The sequence below is a fragment of the Berghia stephanieae genome, chromosome 3 (assembly GCF_034508935.2).
Source record: "Berghia stephanieae isolate SIO BIC M18660-M18661 chromosome 3, UCSD_Bste_1.3, whole genome shotgun sequence".
NCBI classification, from domain to species: Eukaryota; Metazoa; Mollusca; class Gastropoda; order Nudibranchia; family Aeolidiidae; genus Berghia; species Berghia stephanieae.
In genome coordinates this window covers 52685139-52700058 of record NC_088362.1, presented here as the reverse complement: position 1 = coordinate 52700058, position 14920 = coordinate 52685139, and the positions used below count along the sequence as shown (strand labels likewise).

The following is a 14920-nucleotide window of genomic DNA, read 5'->3' as shown; positions in this document are numbered from 1 at the left end:
CCATCATTCATCTGAAATGGCAATAAGTTAAAAACCCTGTTCAATGCCCGTCACAAATCATGACTTTTCGATTAATGTTACCCGAGAGTAAATTTTTGATAAAAGATCAAGTGAATGTATTATGTTTTCCTCACACGATCTCAGACTTTTAAGGGTGTTATGTTTAATATATTACCTTGACATGGAGATAATAATATTACACTTCATAAGTTAACTGAAGATCATTTTCAAGATTGTTACTGAAATGTCATACCGATACAACAAACAAAATGAATTTTGACTATTTTCCTACAGTTGGCAAGGAGATGGTTAATGCGCTGGTATTAACTCACACTAAGCAAATCATCTTTTTTTAAAAAGAAAAGAAATCACTCCCACCACTTAGAATTCAAAACAACTCTCAGGAATGACAATATTATGCTGTTCAACCGCCCACTTACCACCTACTTCGTATAAAAACACGCAGAAGATCCAGTGATCATGGTTTTAGAATTTAAAAAAAATAGAGCTTTTTATATAGCGCAATATCCATTAAACGTGCTCAAAACGCTTTATAATGGGTCCCTGACTAGCAACAACACGTAAAATGTAGAACGAGACATGACGCCTGCTAGGCGATATTACAATTTTTTCCCCGACAGAGACAACGCTGGTAACGGTCAGGTACTCATTTTACACCTGAGTACGGTTAGAGAATAGACAAAATAATATTATTATTTATATTTTCCAGCCTACACGAATGACAGGAGATTGAATGATAGAGGTTGGTTGCCCGAGCAACATAGCGATGCGATGGATTCGACTCCTAAGGCGCTGTGACAAGAAGTCAGAGATAGCGCCGATATCAAATTTCTGTGTAACAAGAAAATCACAACATCTTTCTTGAACTCTGGTGGATTCGTTTACGAGATTTAAAAAATATATCATCTTCGCACACGACATGGTATGAGAATATCAATTCATCACTTTATTTTTGAAAGAACGTATTTTGAACCTCATAAATTCACATCGAGTAAATAACTGTGTGTGTGTATGTCTGTGTGTGTGGGAGTGTGTGTGTGTGTGTGTGTGTGTGTGGGGGGGGTGATGGGATTCCATATCACATGTCACAATTTGTACCGTACTCTTTGCAAAATCAACCATATATTATTATTCTGGCCAGAAAACCCGTCGTTCAAATATCGATCGAGTAAACTGACCCTCGTCATGAAAAAAACTCACAGTCTTGGGACTGTAAGTTCCAGGTTTGAGAGATTTTCACAAGATAAGGGTCATCTGTTTTTGATGTCTTAGGTTTTTTGAGTTTTTCACAAGATTGTGGATCATTTTAACTGATCGATATTTGAAAAACGAGTTTTCTTGCCAAAATGATTAATATTATGTGCTTTTCCTAGTTAGGCAGTGACAGTGCACCGCTTCACTGTTTATTTTATTTATTTTCCTGCAATTCAATAGTAGTAACAGAATGAACTTAATCCTTCGTCATCCCTCCACATACTTCCCATCCATCTCACCGTCTTGATGGATGAAGGGGCCTCCAATACCACACATAAATAATATGTATAAAAAATTCTGGGTGCAGCAGGAGCCCAATCTTTCGGCCTGTCTGCCACTTGCAAGACGAACGATCATGTTTTATGGAAAATTGTTTCTGTTCATGTACTTACTTATCCTTGTAAACGCGTTCTTTCGGCATCCCAGCAGCTGCTGACATTCGGCACAGCAACCAACGTCAAACGGATGGGCTGGACTGTTGTCTGTTTTGAGCTATCAGATACGGGTGTTGCTCTTTTTGCAGCACCAACTGCTTTTGTAGTATTTGTTGCTGTTGTTCTTGTGAATGCAGGTGCTGTAGACTGTTTGTCGCTGTTGTTGTAGCTGATGCTGTTGTAGTTTTTGTTGTTATTATTTTTAAAATGATAATTTTATAGGACCAAAAAAAAAAAAAAAGACGCATGCAAAAGCTATGTAATTCAACTATTTCATTGTTCTTCATTACAGAACACTCACCCACTCCCTCCTCCTCCCGTTCTCTATCTATCTATCTATCTATCTATCTATCTATCTATCTATCTATCTATCTATCTATCTATCCCTTCCACAAAAATTGAAAAAAATAAACAAAACAAAACAACTTGATCTTCCAGTCTTACCATGAACACATCAATTTGAAAATAACTTGTTTCATTCATATGTCTCCAATTCTTTCAATTGAAATCACAGAAACTGACGTGCACTTTTTTGCAGTTCTGATAACCCAAATCCTTATGGGCTCATTGCTATTATGGCAATCTAAAAAAAAATGACGCAAAATATTGTCCATTACAACAATGTTAAACTAGGCCCATAAGTGGGTTCGGATATCAGACCTGCATATATATGTACACGTCGACAGAAACAATAGCTGCTGTCATATTTAAACAAAATAGGCAAAATGTAAATTCAGTAAGCCATGGAATCAAGAAAACTGGTATATACTTAAAAATGCTCACTTTACAATTTTGTGACATGAAGGACTTCGAGAAATAGATGTAAAAACAATTTGCTTTTTGTCTGAAATAATAATAAATAAAAGAGAAAGAAATACAAACTCGGAAAAAACAACACCAGCAAAAACAAAAAGAAACAAATAATGTAAAAGAGCATTGCAATCTTTTTAAAACACATAACAAAGTAAACAACCCCCCGCACCACACACACACACACACACACACACACACACACACACACAATCACGCACACAAAAACAAACACTTACCCCAGAAAGCATTAACAAAAATAACCAGAGAATTTTTGCATCGACATATATATATATATATATAATATATATATATATATATATATATATATATATATATATATAATATATATATAATATCATTTAATGACAAGGTGGATTCCAAAAGATAATGCTGTTATTGATGATTCGTATTTTTCCACATTTATATATACGTAAATCTAAGGTTAATGATCGATGCTAGTAAACAAAGCAAAAGAAAGAAGAAGAAAAAAAAAAAAGAAATAACAGGAGGGTTATAAAATCTTATTATTATATTATCTCAACACCGCCGTCCTTGTATGCATAAGTTTAGATACATCAGTGTCATCAGAGGTAATTATCAACATTCTCATCGTCCACATGGTGTATTCTATCGTAGATACTGTAGAAAACAAAATAACGATAAGTATTGAAATATAAGCTTCAATTTAATAAATTTATTAAGACATATACTGTGGACGTTTCTGGTTTCACCGTTTATCAACAAAGCACGATGACATCTCTCATTCGTCCTTAGTGTTTCATTCATCGTGTTTTGTTGATAAAGGGGAAACCCGAAACGTTCACATTATCTGTCTCCGTTTACTAAATTGAAGCTTACATTTCAGTACTTATCGTTATTTTTTCCTTCGAGCTTCAAGCAGCAACATTTTCTTTATTCCGTATTCTGTGAAAAAAAAATACACATTATAAAAATTGTTGGCCAAAAAAACGTGCACTTTAAATATCTATAGATTAAAATGACCCTCATCTCATCTTGTCAAAGATTCTCAAACTTGGAACCGAATATTTTGGCGAGAAAACTCGTCCTTTAAATTTTGATCAATTAAATTTACATGGATGGTCATTTTATTAATCGATCGATATTTGAAGGACGAGTTTTCTCGCCAAAATAATTTTTTAATGTGTTTTTGTGTGGTACGGCAGAATAGCTGAATTAAATACACTGGCAAGTACATAGATGGAACGAAATGGGTTTTGTTTATGATGTGAGAGTTATTCACTTATTTTGTTGCTATTACTATCAACAAAGGCCTGCAATAATGAACTAAAATGCTTCGGTAAATAGATTGGCAATGAATAAGTTTTGTTTACAGTGTGAGAGTTATTCTCTTATTCTGTTGCTATTATTATTATTTTAAAAAAGGCCTGCAATAATGAACTAAAATGCTTCGGTATATAGATAGATTGGCAATGAATAAGTTTTGTTTACAGTGTGAGAGTTATTATCTTATTCTGTTGCTATTATTATTATTTTAAAAAAGGCCTGCAAGAATGAACTAAAATGCTTTGGCAAATAGATAGATTGGCAATGAATGAGTTTTGTGAAAAACGTGAGAGCTATTCTCTTATTCTGTTGTTATTATTATCAAATTAAGGCTTGTTATAATTACTGTGACAACCAGATGCTTCGAGATGTTGCGACGGAGGAGGGGGGGGGGGGGGGGAGGGATTGGGTGCCCGTGGGGATGGTGATGGGGAGAGGGGGGAGGGTGTGGGGGAGATTGTGTGTTATTTATTTCCTCCCAAATTATTGTGATAATAGTTCTACATGATCCATAAAACATATTATAGATCTAGGGTAAAAAGGAGATAATTTTAGATAAATATACATTGGATACGATTTTCATTGTCTTCATTTCGCGTCAGTTTAACATAACTGTTGTACTCTGAATTTAAAATTTGGCCAGAAAACTCGTCCTTCAAATATCGATCGATTTAAATGACCCCCATCTTGGTAAAAACTCTCAAACCTGGGACTTCGCGAAGTATTCCTTAGTCACAGGTTTCAGAGTTTTTGCCAAGATGAAGATCATTTAAATCGATTAATATTTGAATGATGAGTTTTCTGGCCAAATTTTTGAATGCGTGTTTTTTTTTCTTCTTCATAGTACAGCAGTTATCTGGTTAAAGACTGTTATTCAATTTTAGCTCCTTGCAACTCAGTGTGTAAATCAATGAGTCAAATCGATATAATGTTTTAATTGTGATAATTATCTCGTACTTTGAGTCATAATCAGGATTATAGATCTATCTAGTTTGATTGCTGGTTTTTTGTGCGGCTATGTGGTCTTGTGGTATGACACTCGCTTTCGGATCGGAAGGTCCAGGTTCGACTGTCGCTCGGCGCATAGTTGAGTCCTTGGAGAAGGCTCTTTACTCACATTCTCTCATACTCAGGATGTAAAAATGAGTACCTGGCCGTTAACAGCGTTGTCTTTGTCCGAAAAATTGTAATATCGCCGAACAGGCGTCATGTCTTGTCCTACATGTTAAATTTTGCTGTTGACCAGTGACACTCTTGTAAAGCGCTTTGAGCACATTTAGTGGATATTGCGCTATATAAAGCTCTATTTTTTTTTTGTAAAACGGTACGATAATTTCAAAATGTAGGTAGATAGTCAGAAAGCAACCTACACATTCAAATGGCCAGAGTATACGATTAAACTGATACTACACTGCTAGAAATTGTGGACTGTAACATGTAATGGACAAAAATGAGTATAGCAGCATCATGAAAAGAACAAAATAAAATTTAAAAAACAAAACAATTCCCTTTATTCATCCCCAAGGGGAAATTTGTTTTTAGGGTATATTCCAAGGGAAGACTGGAATAACCCAGGCGTCAGCCGCAGAGCATCGCCGCAAAGCAGCGCCGCAAAGTGTGCTAGGGCGAGGTGACTTGCTCAAGGCCACACACCTCAGAGGTGGGTGATCGAACTCGGTACCTTTCGGGTAGGAAGCAAAGACCATACCACTGAGCCACGCTGCCCTTTTTTTATATATAAATACCAAATCACCCAACGTTTCGAGCTCAAAACATTTCTTCAGCCAATACAAAAAAAAAAAAAAACTAAACAAGCGGAAGATTAACTACGATAAATAAATTTAAAAGTATCCTAACCGTAGAATACGAAGCTAATATCACTGCTCATTGTTGACATTTTCAATAATTCTGAACATATAAGTCATGCAATGAGTCACACCATAGTTGTCTTTAAGATAAAAAGGTAAGTCCTTAGGCGCCTTGAAGCCCGTGAAACCGGCGTTAATCCCGTTATTTTTTTGGTAGGGTTTAACGGACAGTATCAGTTGCCCGAAGACTAGATGGATGAATAGGTTAAAGGAAAAGTAGATTTCAGCCAAATCGCCACAATCTATAGCATAAATGAATTAAAAAAAAATAGATTGTGAAGTACTACTACATTGTGGACACCCAGTAACTTATTTTCTATCTCTGGATTGGACTTTAACCCCCCCCCCCCTTCCCCCCCCTCCCCCCCCCCCCCCCCCAAAAAAAAAAAAAAAAAAAACCCCAAAACCCAAAACAAAACAGCCCAAGAGCCCCAAACAATTTTTTAAAAAGCAAACAAAATAAATTTATAAAACACACACACACACACACACACACACACACACACACACACACACACGCACGCACATACAAACAAAACTGCCTTTCTCGTGAGGATATAAATCTGTCAAAAACCGTATGATACAGAGTTATAAAATTGAATTATGTGTGATTAGCCTCAATTACCGTATCGTTGTAATACAACTGTACATATCAATAGAAATCAGGACATATCTGTCGATCTCCCTCAGTGGTTATCGAATATAACATCAGATGGAAAACACGATTCATGTGTATTTTATTGATTATCAAAACCTATGACTATTGTTAAATCAAATGTATAATTTTTGAAATATGAAGATATATAATCCATAATATTACAATACATACAAAAACATAAGCATATCAGTTTTATATAGCGCAATGTCCACTAAATGTGCTCAAAGCACTTTACAGGGGGTCCCTGGCCAACAGCAACACATAACATGTAAGGCATGTTAGGCGATATTACATTTTTTCCCACAGAATAACGCTGTTAATGGTCAGATACTCATTTTACACCTGAGTACGATGAGATAATGTGAGTAATGACCATTTCCAAGGACTCAACTATGCGCCGAGGGACGCTCGAACCCAGGACCTTTCGATCCCAAAGTAAGTGTCATGCCACAAGACCACATAGTCGCACATAGAAAAAATGGGGGAAAGAGTACATTATTATTGTGAATACGTTTCAACAGTCGTAACGTCACTTCCCTCGTAATGACGCATGGTAACTTAGTAACTGGCTCTAAACTATCGGAACAATGGCGGACGCTCTTATGAAATATTTTTCCGACGAGCATAAAAGCGTATCCAGAGGAAAAAAACATTATAAATCTGATCATGTTTTGACTTTTACACATTCTGATCACAAGACATATGAAAGTTCTAGCCAGCATGAAGAATAAAAAGTACTGATTTTCTTTGTTTAGAACCATGATGGCCGCCGTTGCTGGGCGACGTGACATCAGAATATTGAATCCAATTACCACCGTATTTATTATGTTCAATGCAACCGCTTTACATTGCTGTTTTTTTAGTTGACTCTCAAAACCCGTTAACTCCCATTATCATCATTCAAAGATAACTGCAAATTTTGTCATTTATTCAAAGACTCAAATCTTGCTTCATAGAACAATACCCTGAGTGTGTTGAAACTTCCATTTTTTCTGGTGATTCTACGATGTCCTTTATATTGCTGTTATGTTCAATGTTACTTTAGGAGATGAGGTTACTTCTGAACCTTCGTAAGTCCCATTATCGTCCTATTATCACCATTCAAAAAGATAATTTAACCACTTAAATGCCGTACGCTGGAAAACACGTATTTCACAACTTGGCCAGAAAAGTCGTCCTTCAAATATCGATCGAGTTAAATGACATTCATCTTGGCAAAAAACTCCCACACCTGGAACCTCCCGCGGGGTGAATGGATTGCGCCGCTCAGAGATATTATACTTATAATATTATAATATCTAGCTTAGTTATCATTCTTCAGGAACGAACTTAAACCCTGTACTGATCGGCAATCAGCCTCTAACATGTGACGAAAACGTAACAGACAAGCCTGGTAGAAATACTAATTTGTCAGCAGTTGGCGTTGATTACCTGTATTGGTTGCACGGGTGAGACCCCTTACACAATTAATTTTAACCGACTTATCTCCCTTCGCTGTTATCGGATCTCGCTCAGGATTTCTTTCAAGTCTTTTGCTCATACTGCCAGGTGCGTGGATTTACTACTAACATAGCAAACTAGAGGGCATTGACTACTACTAACCCATTCCTACTGTGGCCCTCGTAAACTCATGGCCTGATACTAACCCCCAAATGACGAAAAAAAAGCCAAGATTTTGGTCACAAAAGAAAACAACTGGTGAGTTAATAGTCTTCAACAGTCGTAACGTCACTTCCTTCCTAATGACGCATGGTAACTTAGTAACACTGGCTCTAAACTATCGGAACAATGGCGGATGCCCGTATGAAATATTTCTCCGGCGAGCATAAAAGCGTTTCCAGAGGAAAAAAAAAAAACACATAAATTTGGTCATGTTTTGACTTTTACACGTTCTGATCACAAGGCATATGAAAAGGGAATGAAAAGTTCTAGCCAGCATGAAGAATAAAAAGTAATGATTTTCTTTGTTTAGAACCAAGATGGCCGCCGTTGCCAGGCGGGGTGACATCAGACTACTGAATCCTATTGGATCACGTGTTCCCTTCAACGACAACTCAATAGACGTGCAAAAACCTAAAAAAAATGACGTCAAACTAGTGGGTTCTAGCGTAGCCATCGTAAACTTATAGCCTGACAGTGACCGAAAAATGACGTCAAAAGACAAATCTTTGGCCACAAAAGAAAACAATTCGTGAGTTGTATTCAAGAATTCAACCAATGGGATCACTTGTTCCCTTTAGCTCTACTAACCACAACTCAATAGACCGTGGAAAAACCTAAAAAATGATGTTAAACTATAAGTCCTAGTGGGTTCTTGTGTCAGGCTATAGATAGAATGCGCTTGGCCAAGGAGTTCACAACATTGCCATCCGGAAGTATAACGGACCAACACACAAACTCTGTGTAACCATGAACTCTTCTATCTATAAGTTACCGATGGCTCCGTTACTACCCACGACCTGAGTGATCTCTTCCCCCCCCCCCCCTCCCCCTATTATTATCAAAAGCGCTCTGCTCCACCCCTGCCGGCATTTCCCTCCGATAGTTTTTTAATTGGCCGAGCACTTGACCTACTCTTTACTCAAATGAACCAATTTTGACTTCAGGATAGATTGGACTGTTTTGTCTTAACCCCATCCAGAATTGATATGCGGGTAGCTCAGTCTAAAGCACCGATTAGTAAGAGGGGCTCTATTCTGTGGTCTATAGATAATATGCATTTGGCTAAGAAGTTCATAACATTGCCATCCGGAAGTATAACGGACCAAGACACAAAACTATGTGCAACCATGAACTTTTATAGGCTGGATAATACCGTTTAGTGAGTATCACTCATAAACGTGGATGGCAAAAAACAATAACAAAGACCAGAGTGACGTCAACTTCATTCTATCTATAGTAAGATCTTGTGGTGAGTAGCCTATTGGACTAATAAAATCCGACCTGAAAATCACACGCACTAGCTGCTAATACTGTCCGCTAATGTGCGGAAATGTCTTGTGGTATGACACTCGCTTTCGGATCGGAAGGTCATGGGTTCGAGCCTCGCTCGGGGCATAGTTGAGGCCTTGGAAAAGACCCTTTCCTCACATTATCTCACCGTACTCAGGTGTAAAAAGAGTGCCTCGTCGTTAACACCGTTGTCTCTGTTGGAAAAACTGCTGCCTTGCAGGCCTTATATCTTGTTCTATTTGTTTGGTGTTGCTGTTGGCCAGGGACCCTCTGTAAAGCGCTTTTAACACGTTTAATGGATTTTGCTCTATATAAAAGCTAACATTTTTTTTAAAAAACGCTACAGAATTGGATTAATTCTTATCCGAAATAGTGACCTGTTGAGCTCTACTTCGGACTTGTGCCACGATGTCTTTTTCAGTTGCTCCAAGTGCGTTCTCTGGAGAGAAAAAAATACACAAACGGTAAAACTTTTGTCACATAATGTCCTTTAAGTATCGAATAAAAGGTTCCTCATCTTAGCAAAATCTGAAATCTGGGACTTCGCACCAGTTTTCTGGCCAGCATCAGAGTACGTCAGAATAACTCTTAGATCTACATTTTTATTTTATTAATATCCGTTATTGACCCGTTCTCTTCACTCTTTTTTTCACGCCACCTCCCCCTCTCACAGCCATCTCTTTCCAAATAAATGAATAAATAAAATAAAATTCCCTTTATTCATCCCATAGGGGGAATTTGTCTTTAGGGTCTATTCCAAGGGAAGACCAGAATAACCCAGGTGTCAGCCGCAGTGCAGCGCCGCAAACTGATCTAGGGCGAGGTGACTTTCTCAAGGCCACATAGCGCGACAGGCAATCGTACTCGGTACTTTTTGGGCACGAAGCAAAGTGGCACTGAGCCACGCTGCCCACTGCTGAGAAAGCAATGCACAATTTATCATTGCACGTCAGGTGATACCGTTAAAACTATAATATATCCGAAAAAAAAAGTACTGCATCATCATCGTATATCCTGTGAATATAAAGGATTGGAAATACCAGTTGTCTCTGCACTTTACTCGGCGTTTGGGAAACACCCAGTAAAAGAGATGATGAGTTTATCGCCGGTGCTCCGATAGGCAATAATAGTTCAAGGAGATAGAAACTCAAGTGGAAGCCATTAACCCTTCAACGTCGGCACTGATTTATACCGAACGAATCATAATTATCCCGTATATATATATATATACGCTCTCTTTGGCTCTCTTTGTAAAACGGCATGCACACACCTTCACACATATTTATGGAAATGTATTAAATAAAATAAATGTTCCTTCGTCTATCAGCTTGGATTATCTTTTTCGTTTATCAGTTTGTTCTGATGATGATAGAATGTCGATATTCACACTCATTTTATAACTTTTTGTTATTTTGTAAATTTACTGATAAATCGAATTGAATATCAAAGTTATATAATATTTTCACATCTGGTTGACAAGCCTCTTATTTGCCACTACACATTTGTTACGACCAAACCTACGTAAATATCAACGAAACCAGGAATCTGACGTTTACCTTAATTGATTTGAATGATTAGAAAGAGGATTATTATAATCATTTTTACATGGCGCTGAACTTTAAATACTGTTCAAATGTGTGAAAAATATGTCGTTTTCTTACTTTTAAAAATATTTTTGTTCAATTTGTATTTTGTTTGTTTCTAGATCTTGCTCACATCAGGCAAGATTTTGCTCTCGCCTAATCTTCTCCATCTTGTTCAGGAGATAAGTTATTATTGGACTTGATCGAGATTTGATGTTAAAACAAAAATAACAAACAAAAAGAAGATGAAAATAACAAAACAAAATGAAAAATGTCTTTGATTCCAAAATGTATTTCGTCTGACCCAATTTTTTTTTTTTTTTTTTTTACTTCTGGAAAATTAAAACACAAACTCTAAGGTTTGCCTAATGATCGGCAAATTTATTACATATTTCAAGTTACCAGTGTGCTATTTTGACGGCTTAATGGATTTAATGCACCTAAAGACTTTTGTTTTCCTAATATACAGTCGTCCATCACGTTTAAAATATGAAAACCAGAGAAATGTGGAAGTCACACAAGTACTTATCAACGTCAAAATGTTTTACTTCAGTCTTATTTAGTTTCATTTTAACATCTCCTGCTGAGATGAATGCTTTTTAAAAATTCGATAAATCTAGGTCACGCGCGCGTAAAACACATTATCTTTATTACACTACCCTTGAAAATGACGAAATGAATACACTTAGAATTTGTATCTTTCGTGATCAATTTTTTTAGTCTAACGTCTACCTTTCAAGTGAGTCAAGTGAAATTTTAGAACCGTTTAAAGAGATTATAAGATTAAATTGATTTTGTTGGGGGTATTTTATGTGATTTATGAAAGGGAGACGAAGTTTGAAGCCGTGCGATAAAATAAAAAGGAGAGGTGGAAATGTGTCAATATCGCGTAGTAAAGTTGGGTTGTGGGCGACATGCACTTATTTGCTAGCCCCCGATAGCTCAATTGGTAGAACACTCGCTTCACAAGAAGATGATGTTCTGAAATCTCTTCAATCTCTTTGAAACCCCAATATCTGTAGCCTACAAATTACTACAAGAAATGCCTCCCTCCAATCTGAATAATCGAATGCACAATAATCGACAAACGCGAACACAACTACCCTCACTCTTACTTTAAATCGATGTTCGTTTCTATTACGTGTTAACATCAAAATTTGGAACTCATCACGTGCCTGTTTGCGTTACAAAAACATCAGTCAACGTACATTAATATTCTAGAATCTAAAATCTAAAATTACATCAGTGCAAAATCTACCCTCGAGCACCGTTTACATGGTTTTTATAACTATTTCAAAACTTATTAGTATTATAATTTTAAGCCCTGGAAAATATCCTTCAAGCGTGACTTATTTTAGGGTCACGTGATCCTACGTACATTGATGGCAGCTATAGATCTACATCGTTTTGGCGTCGGCAATGCGGCCTTGGGTAATTGCTAAGAGATTGAGAGAGAGAGAGAGAGAGAGAGAGAGAGAGAGAGAGAGAGAGAGAGAGAGAGAGAGAGAGAGAGAGAGGCCTTCACATATACAAATGAAAGGGGAAGGATTGAGGGGTTTTGAGTGAGTTACGAGGGAAAAAGGACACTTAGCAACCTACATTGACAAACATTTTAAGAGGAGCGAGATGCATGGAAAAAAAACCCCAACAAATTTAAGAGACACATCTAAATAACTCCCTTCAAAGGAATTAAATGAAAAATTCATTCCACTCAGTATGCAGGGAAAAAAATGAAGCTAATTCAACATGATGCAAATTGTAAAAAATGCATAAAATATTTTAATCAAATTAAGATCCTATTTCACTGGCTTTATCTTAATACAGTTTTGTGACATTCCACTCAGAAAGCCAATGACCTTAACATCATTGGCTTCAGGGCTTAAAAAGCGTCTGAGAGAGAAAGCTTCAAAATGCATGCACAATGTTTTCTACATTTCTCTCTCCCCCCCCCCCCTCTCTCTCTCTCCTCACTCCCCCCCCCTCTCTCTCTCTCTCTCTCTCTCTCTCTCTCTCTCTCTCTCTCTCATGTGAAACCTGTATAAAGCCTTCTCATCCCCTATCCATTATTTCATCCCAGCCTTTCAGCGTCACATCTAATCACCGAGATGCAGCCATTATCTTTTTTTGTCTCTCTTACCCTTATCATGTTTTTTTATCCGTGAGCCTCACAAAACCTCCCAATCGCCGCGGGGATACATGGTGGGGATAGGAGTCTGCAGTACGTGACCCATCCGATGTGATCAGATTGAAAGTATATATATATATAAATATATATATATATATATATATAATATATATATTATATATATATATATATATATCATAGTTCTTGAGAGTTTATTTCATGTCACCGATACATTTGCTCTTCTTCTTTTTTGTTCCTCACAAAATAAACATTGCGATATCTTTCCCACTGTAGAAAATCTTCTCCGGGTGGCTATTTGCTTTTAGAAGAAAAAAAACACCAAAATAATTTGCTTTGATTATAACCTGTTCATTTTTGTAACAAGTTTTGGTTTATATTACCATATTGTGTATCAGTAAGCTGAGCGTGACTCATATTATAATAGTCGGTGTTTCGCCTCAAAACAAACCGTGGTCCGTAACCAAATGAATGGCAATTATTGCAAAAATGTGTATTTGTCTTTTGGAAAGGCACCTTGACACTTAAAAAAAAAACCTTGACACATGCACATATTATCCTGCTCTAAAATATCCCGTTATTCATCCCATAGGGGAAATTTGTTCTAGGGTCTATTCCAAGGGAAGACTGGAATAACCCATGCGTCAGCCGCAGTGCAGCGCCGCAAATTGAGCTAGGGCGAAGTGACTTGCTCAAGGCCACACAGAACAGAAACTCAGTACCTTTTGGGTTACCAAGCAAGGACTGTACCGCTGAGCAACAGCAATAGGCCCAGGTACTTAGGTGTGAATGAACACTTGCTGTAGGAAATGATGAAAATGGATACAATTTTTGGAGACAAAAAATTTAGCACTTTGAAGCATATTGAACATGTCGATGCCTGGACCATGCCTGGTCGATGCCGGGACGATGCCTGGAAATATGCCATAATATGAAAGTTCAAATTCATTTTCACCGGATCTTATCGCCTTCCAAAGAAAAGAGAAAAAAAGAAAAAAAGATATTCACCACCATTTATCTCCCCATGATGATATTCTCGTGACACTGCGCTGTCCAAAAAATATATTCACCTCCAATGAAAAAGACCATGTTTTGTCTCTTCAAATCTTCTTTTTTTTCTACTTATCACCATCCGCCATGATAGTATATATGCCTTTATTGACCTTTTCCTATTATTTTTTCCTTCCTCCAGGATTAATAACAGTCATCGGGAAATCAAGGGCAATCTTCTATGTAAGTAGATTCATCTATCGACCTCCCTGGTGCTGTTTTTCACTGCTTTGTCAATAGTTTTAATCCATACTTTGTTTAATTTTTTGTATTCGATCATGTTTGTGTATTGAGCTGGTTGACTTGACTGATTATATATATATATATATATATATATATATATATATATATATATATATATATATATATAATATATATAATATATAATCTGTCGCCAATATTTTCTCTTTCTGTCATAAATTTATATGTGTATCTATTTTATTTCTATTTATTCTTTCTAACTATTCCTCTTTCCATCTGTCTATCTGCCATCCCGTATCTAGTCTGTTCTGTGAATTTATCTCTGATATAATATAATCATATACTAAATATTTATCTTTTCCGGTCCTTCCATTTATTCAATTTTATATCTATTTATATATTCATCTATCTATCCATCAAATCAATAAATTTGTAAATTTATCCATCAACAAATAATAATAATAAATGGCATATATATGGCAATTATTTTTGAGTATTTGTTTAATTGAGCGTTCGTCGTTTATGGTTCTCTTCTATAGTATATTATATATATATATATATATATATATATATATATATATATATATATATATATATATATATATATATCCATTCAATGAAGACCGCAAAATTAGAAA

General features: G+C 36.5%; 1 protein-coding gene across 6 annotated transcripts in view; it reads left to right on the top strand.

The window, feature by feature from the left end:
• LOC144967978 (suppressor of lurcher protein 1-like) overlaps positions 1-14920 on the top strand; it is a 292853-nt gene that overhangs the window by 136282 nt on the left and 141651 nt on the right. For all 6 annotated transcript variants that reach the window (XM_078905820.1, XM_078905814.1, XM_078905818.1 and 3 more), the window contains one exon: positions 14224-14264. In XM_078905820.1, the coding sequence (XP_078761946.1) occupies positions 14263-14264 (2 nt within the window). In that variant the 5' untranslated portion in view covers positions 14224-14262. The remainder of the gene's footprint in view (positions 1-14223; positions 14265-14920) is intronic.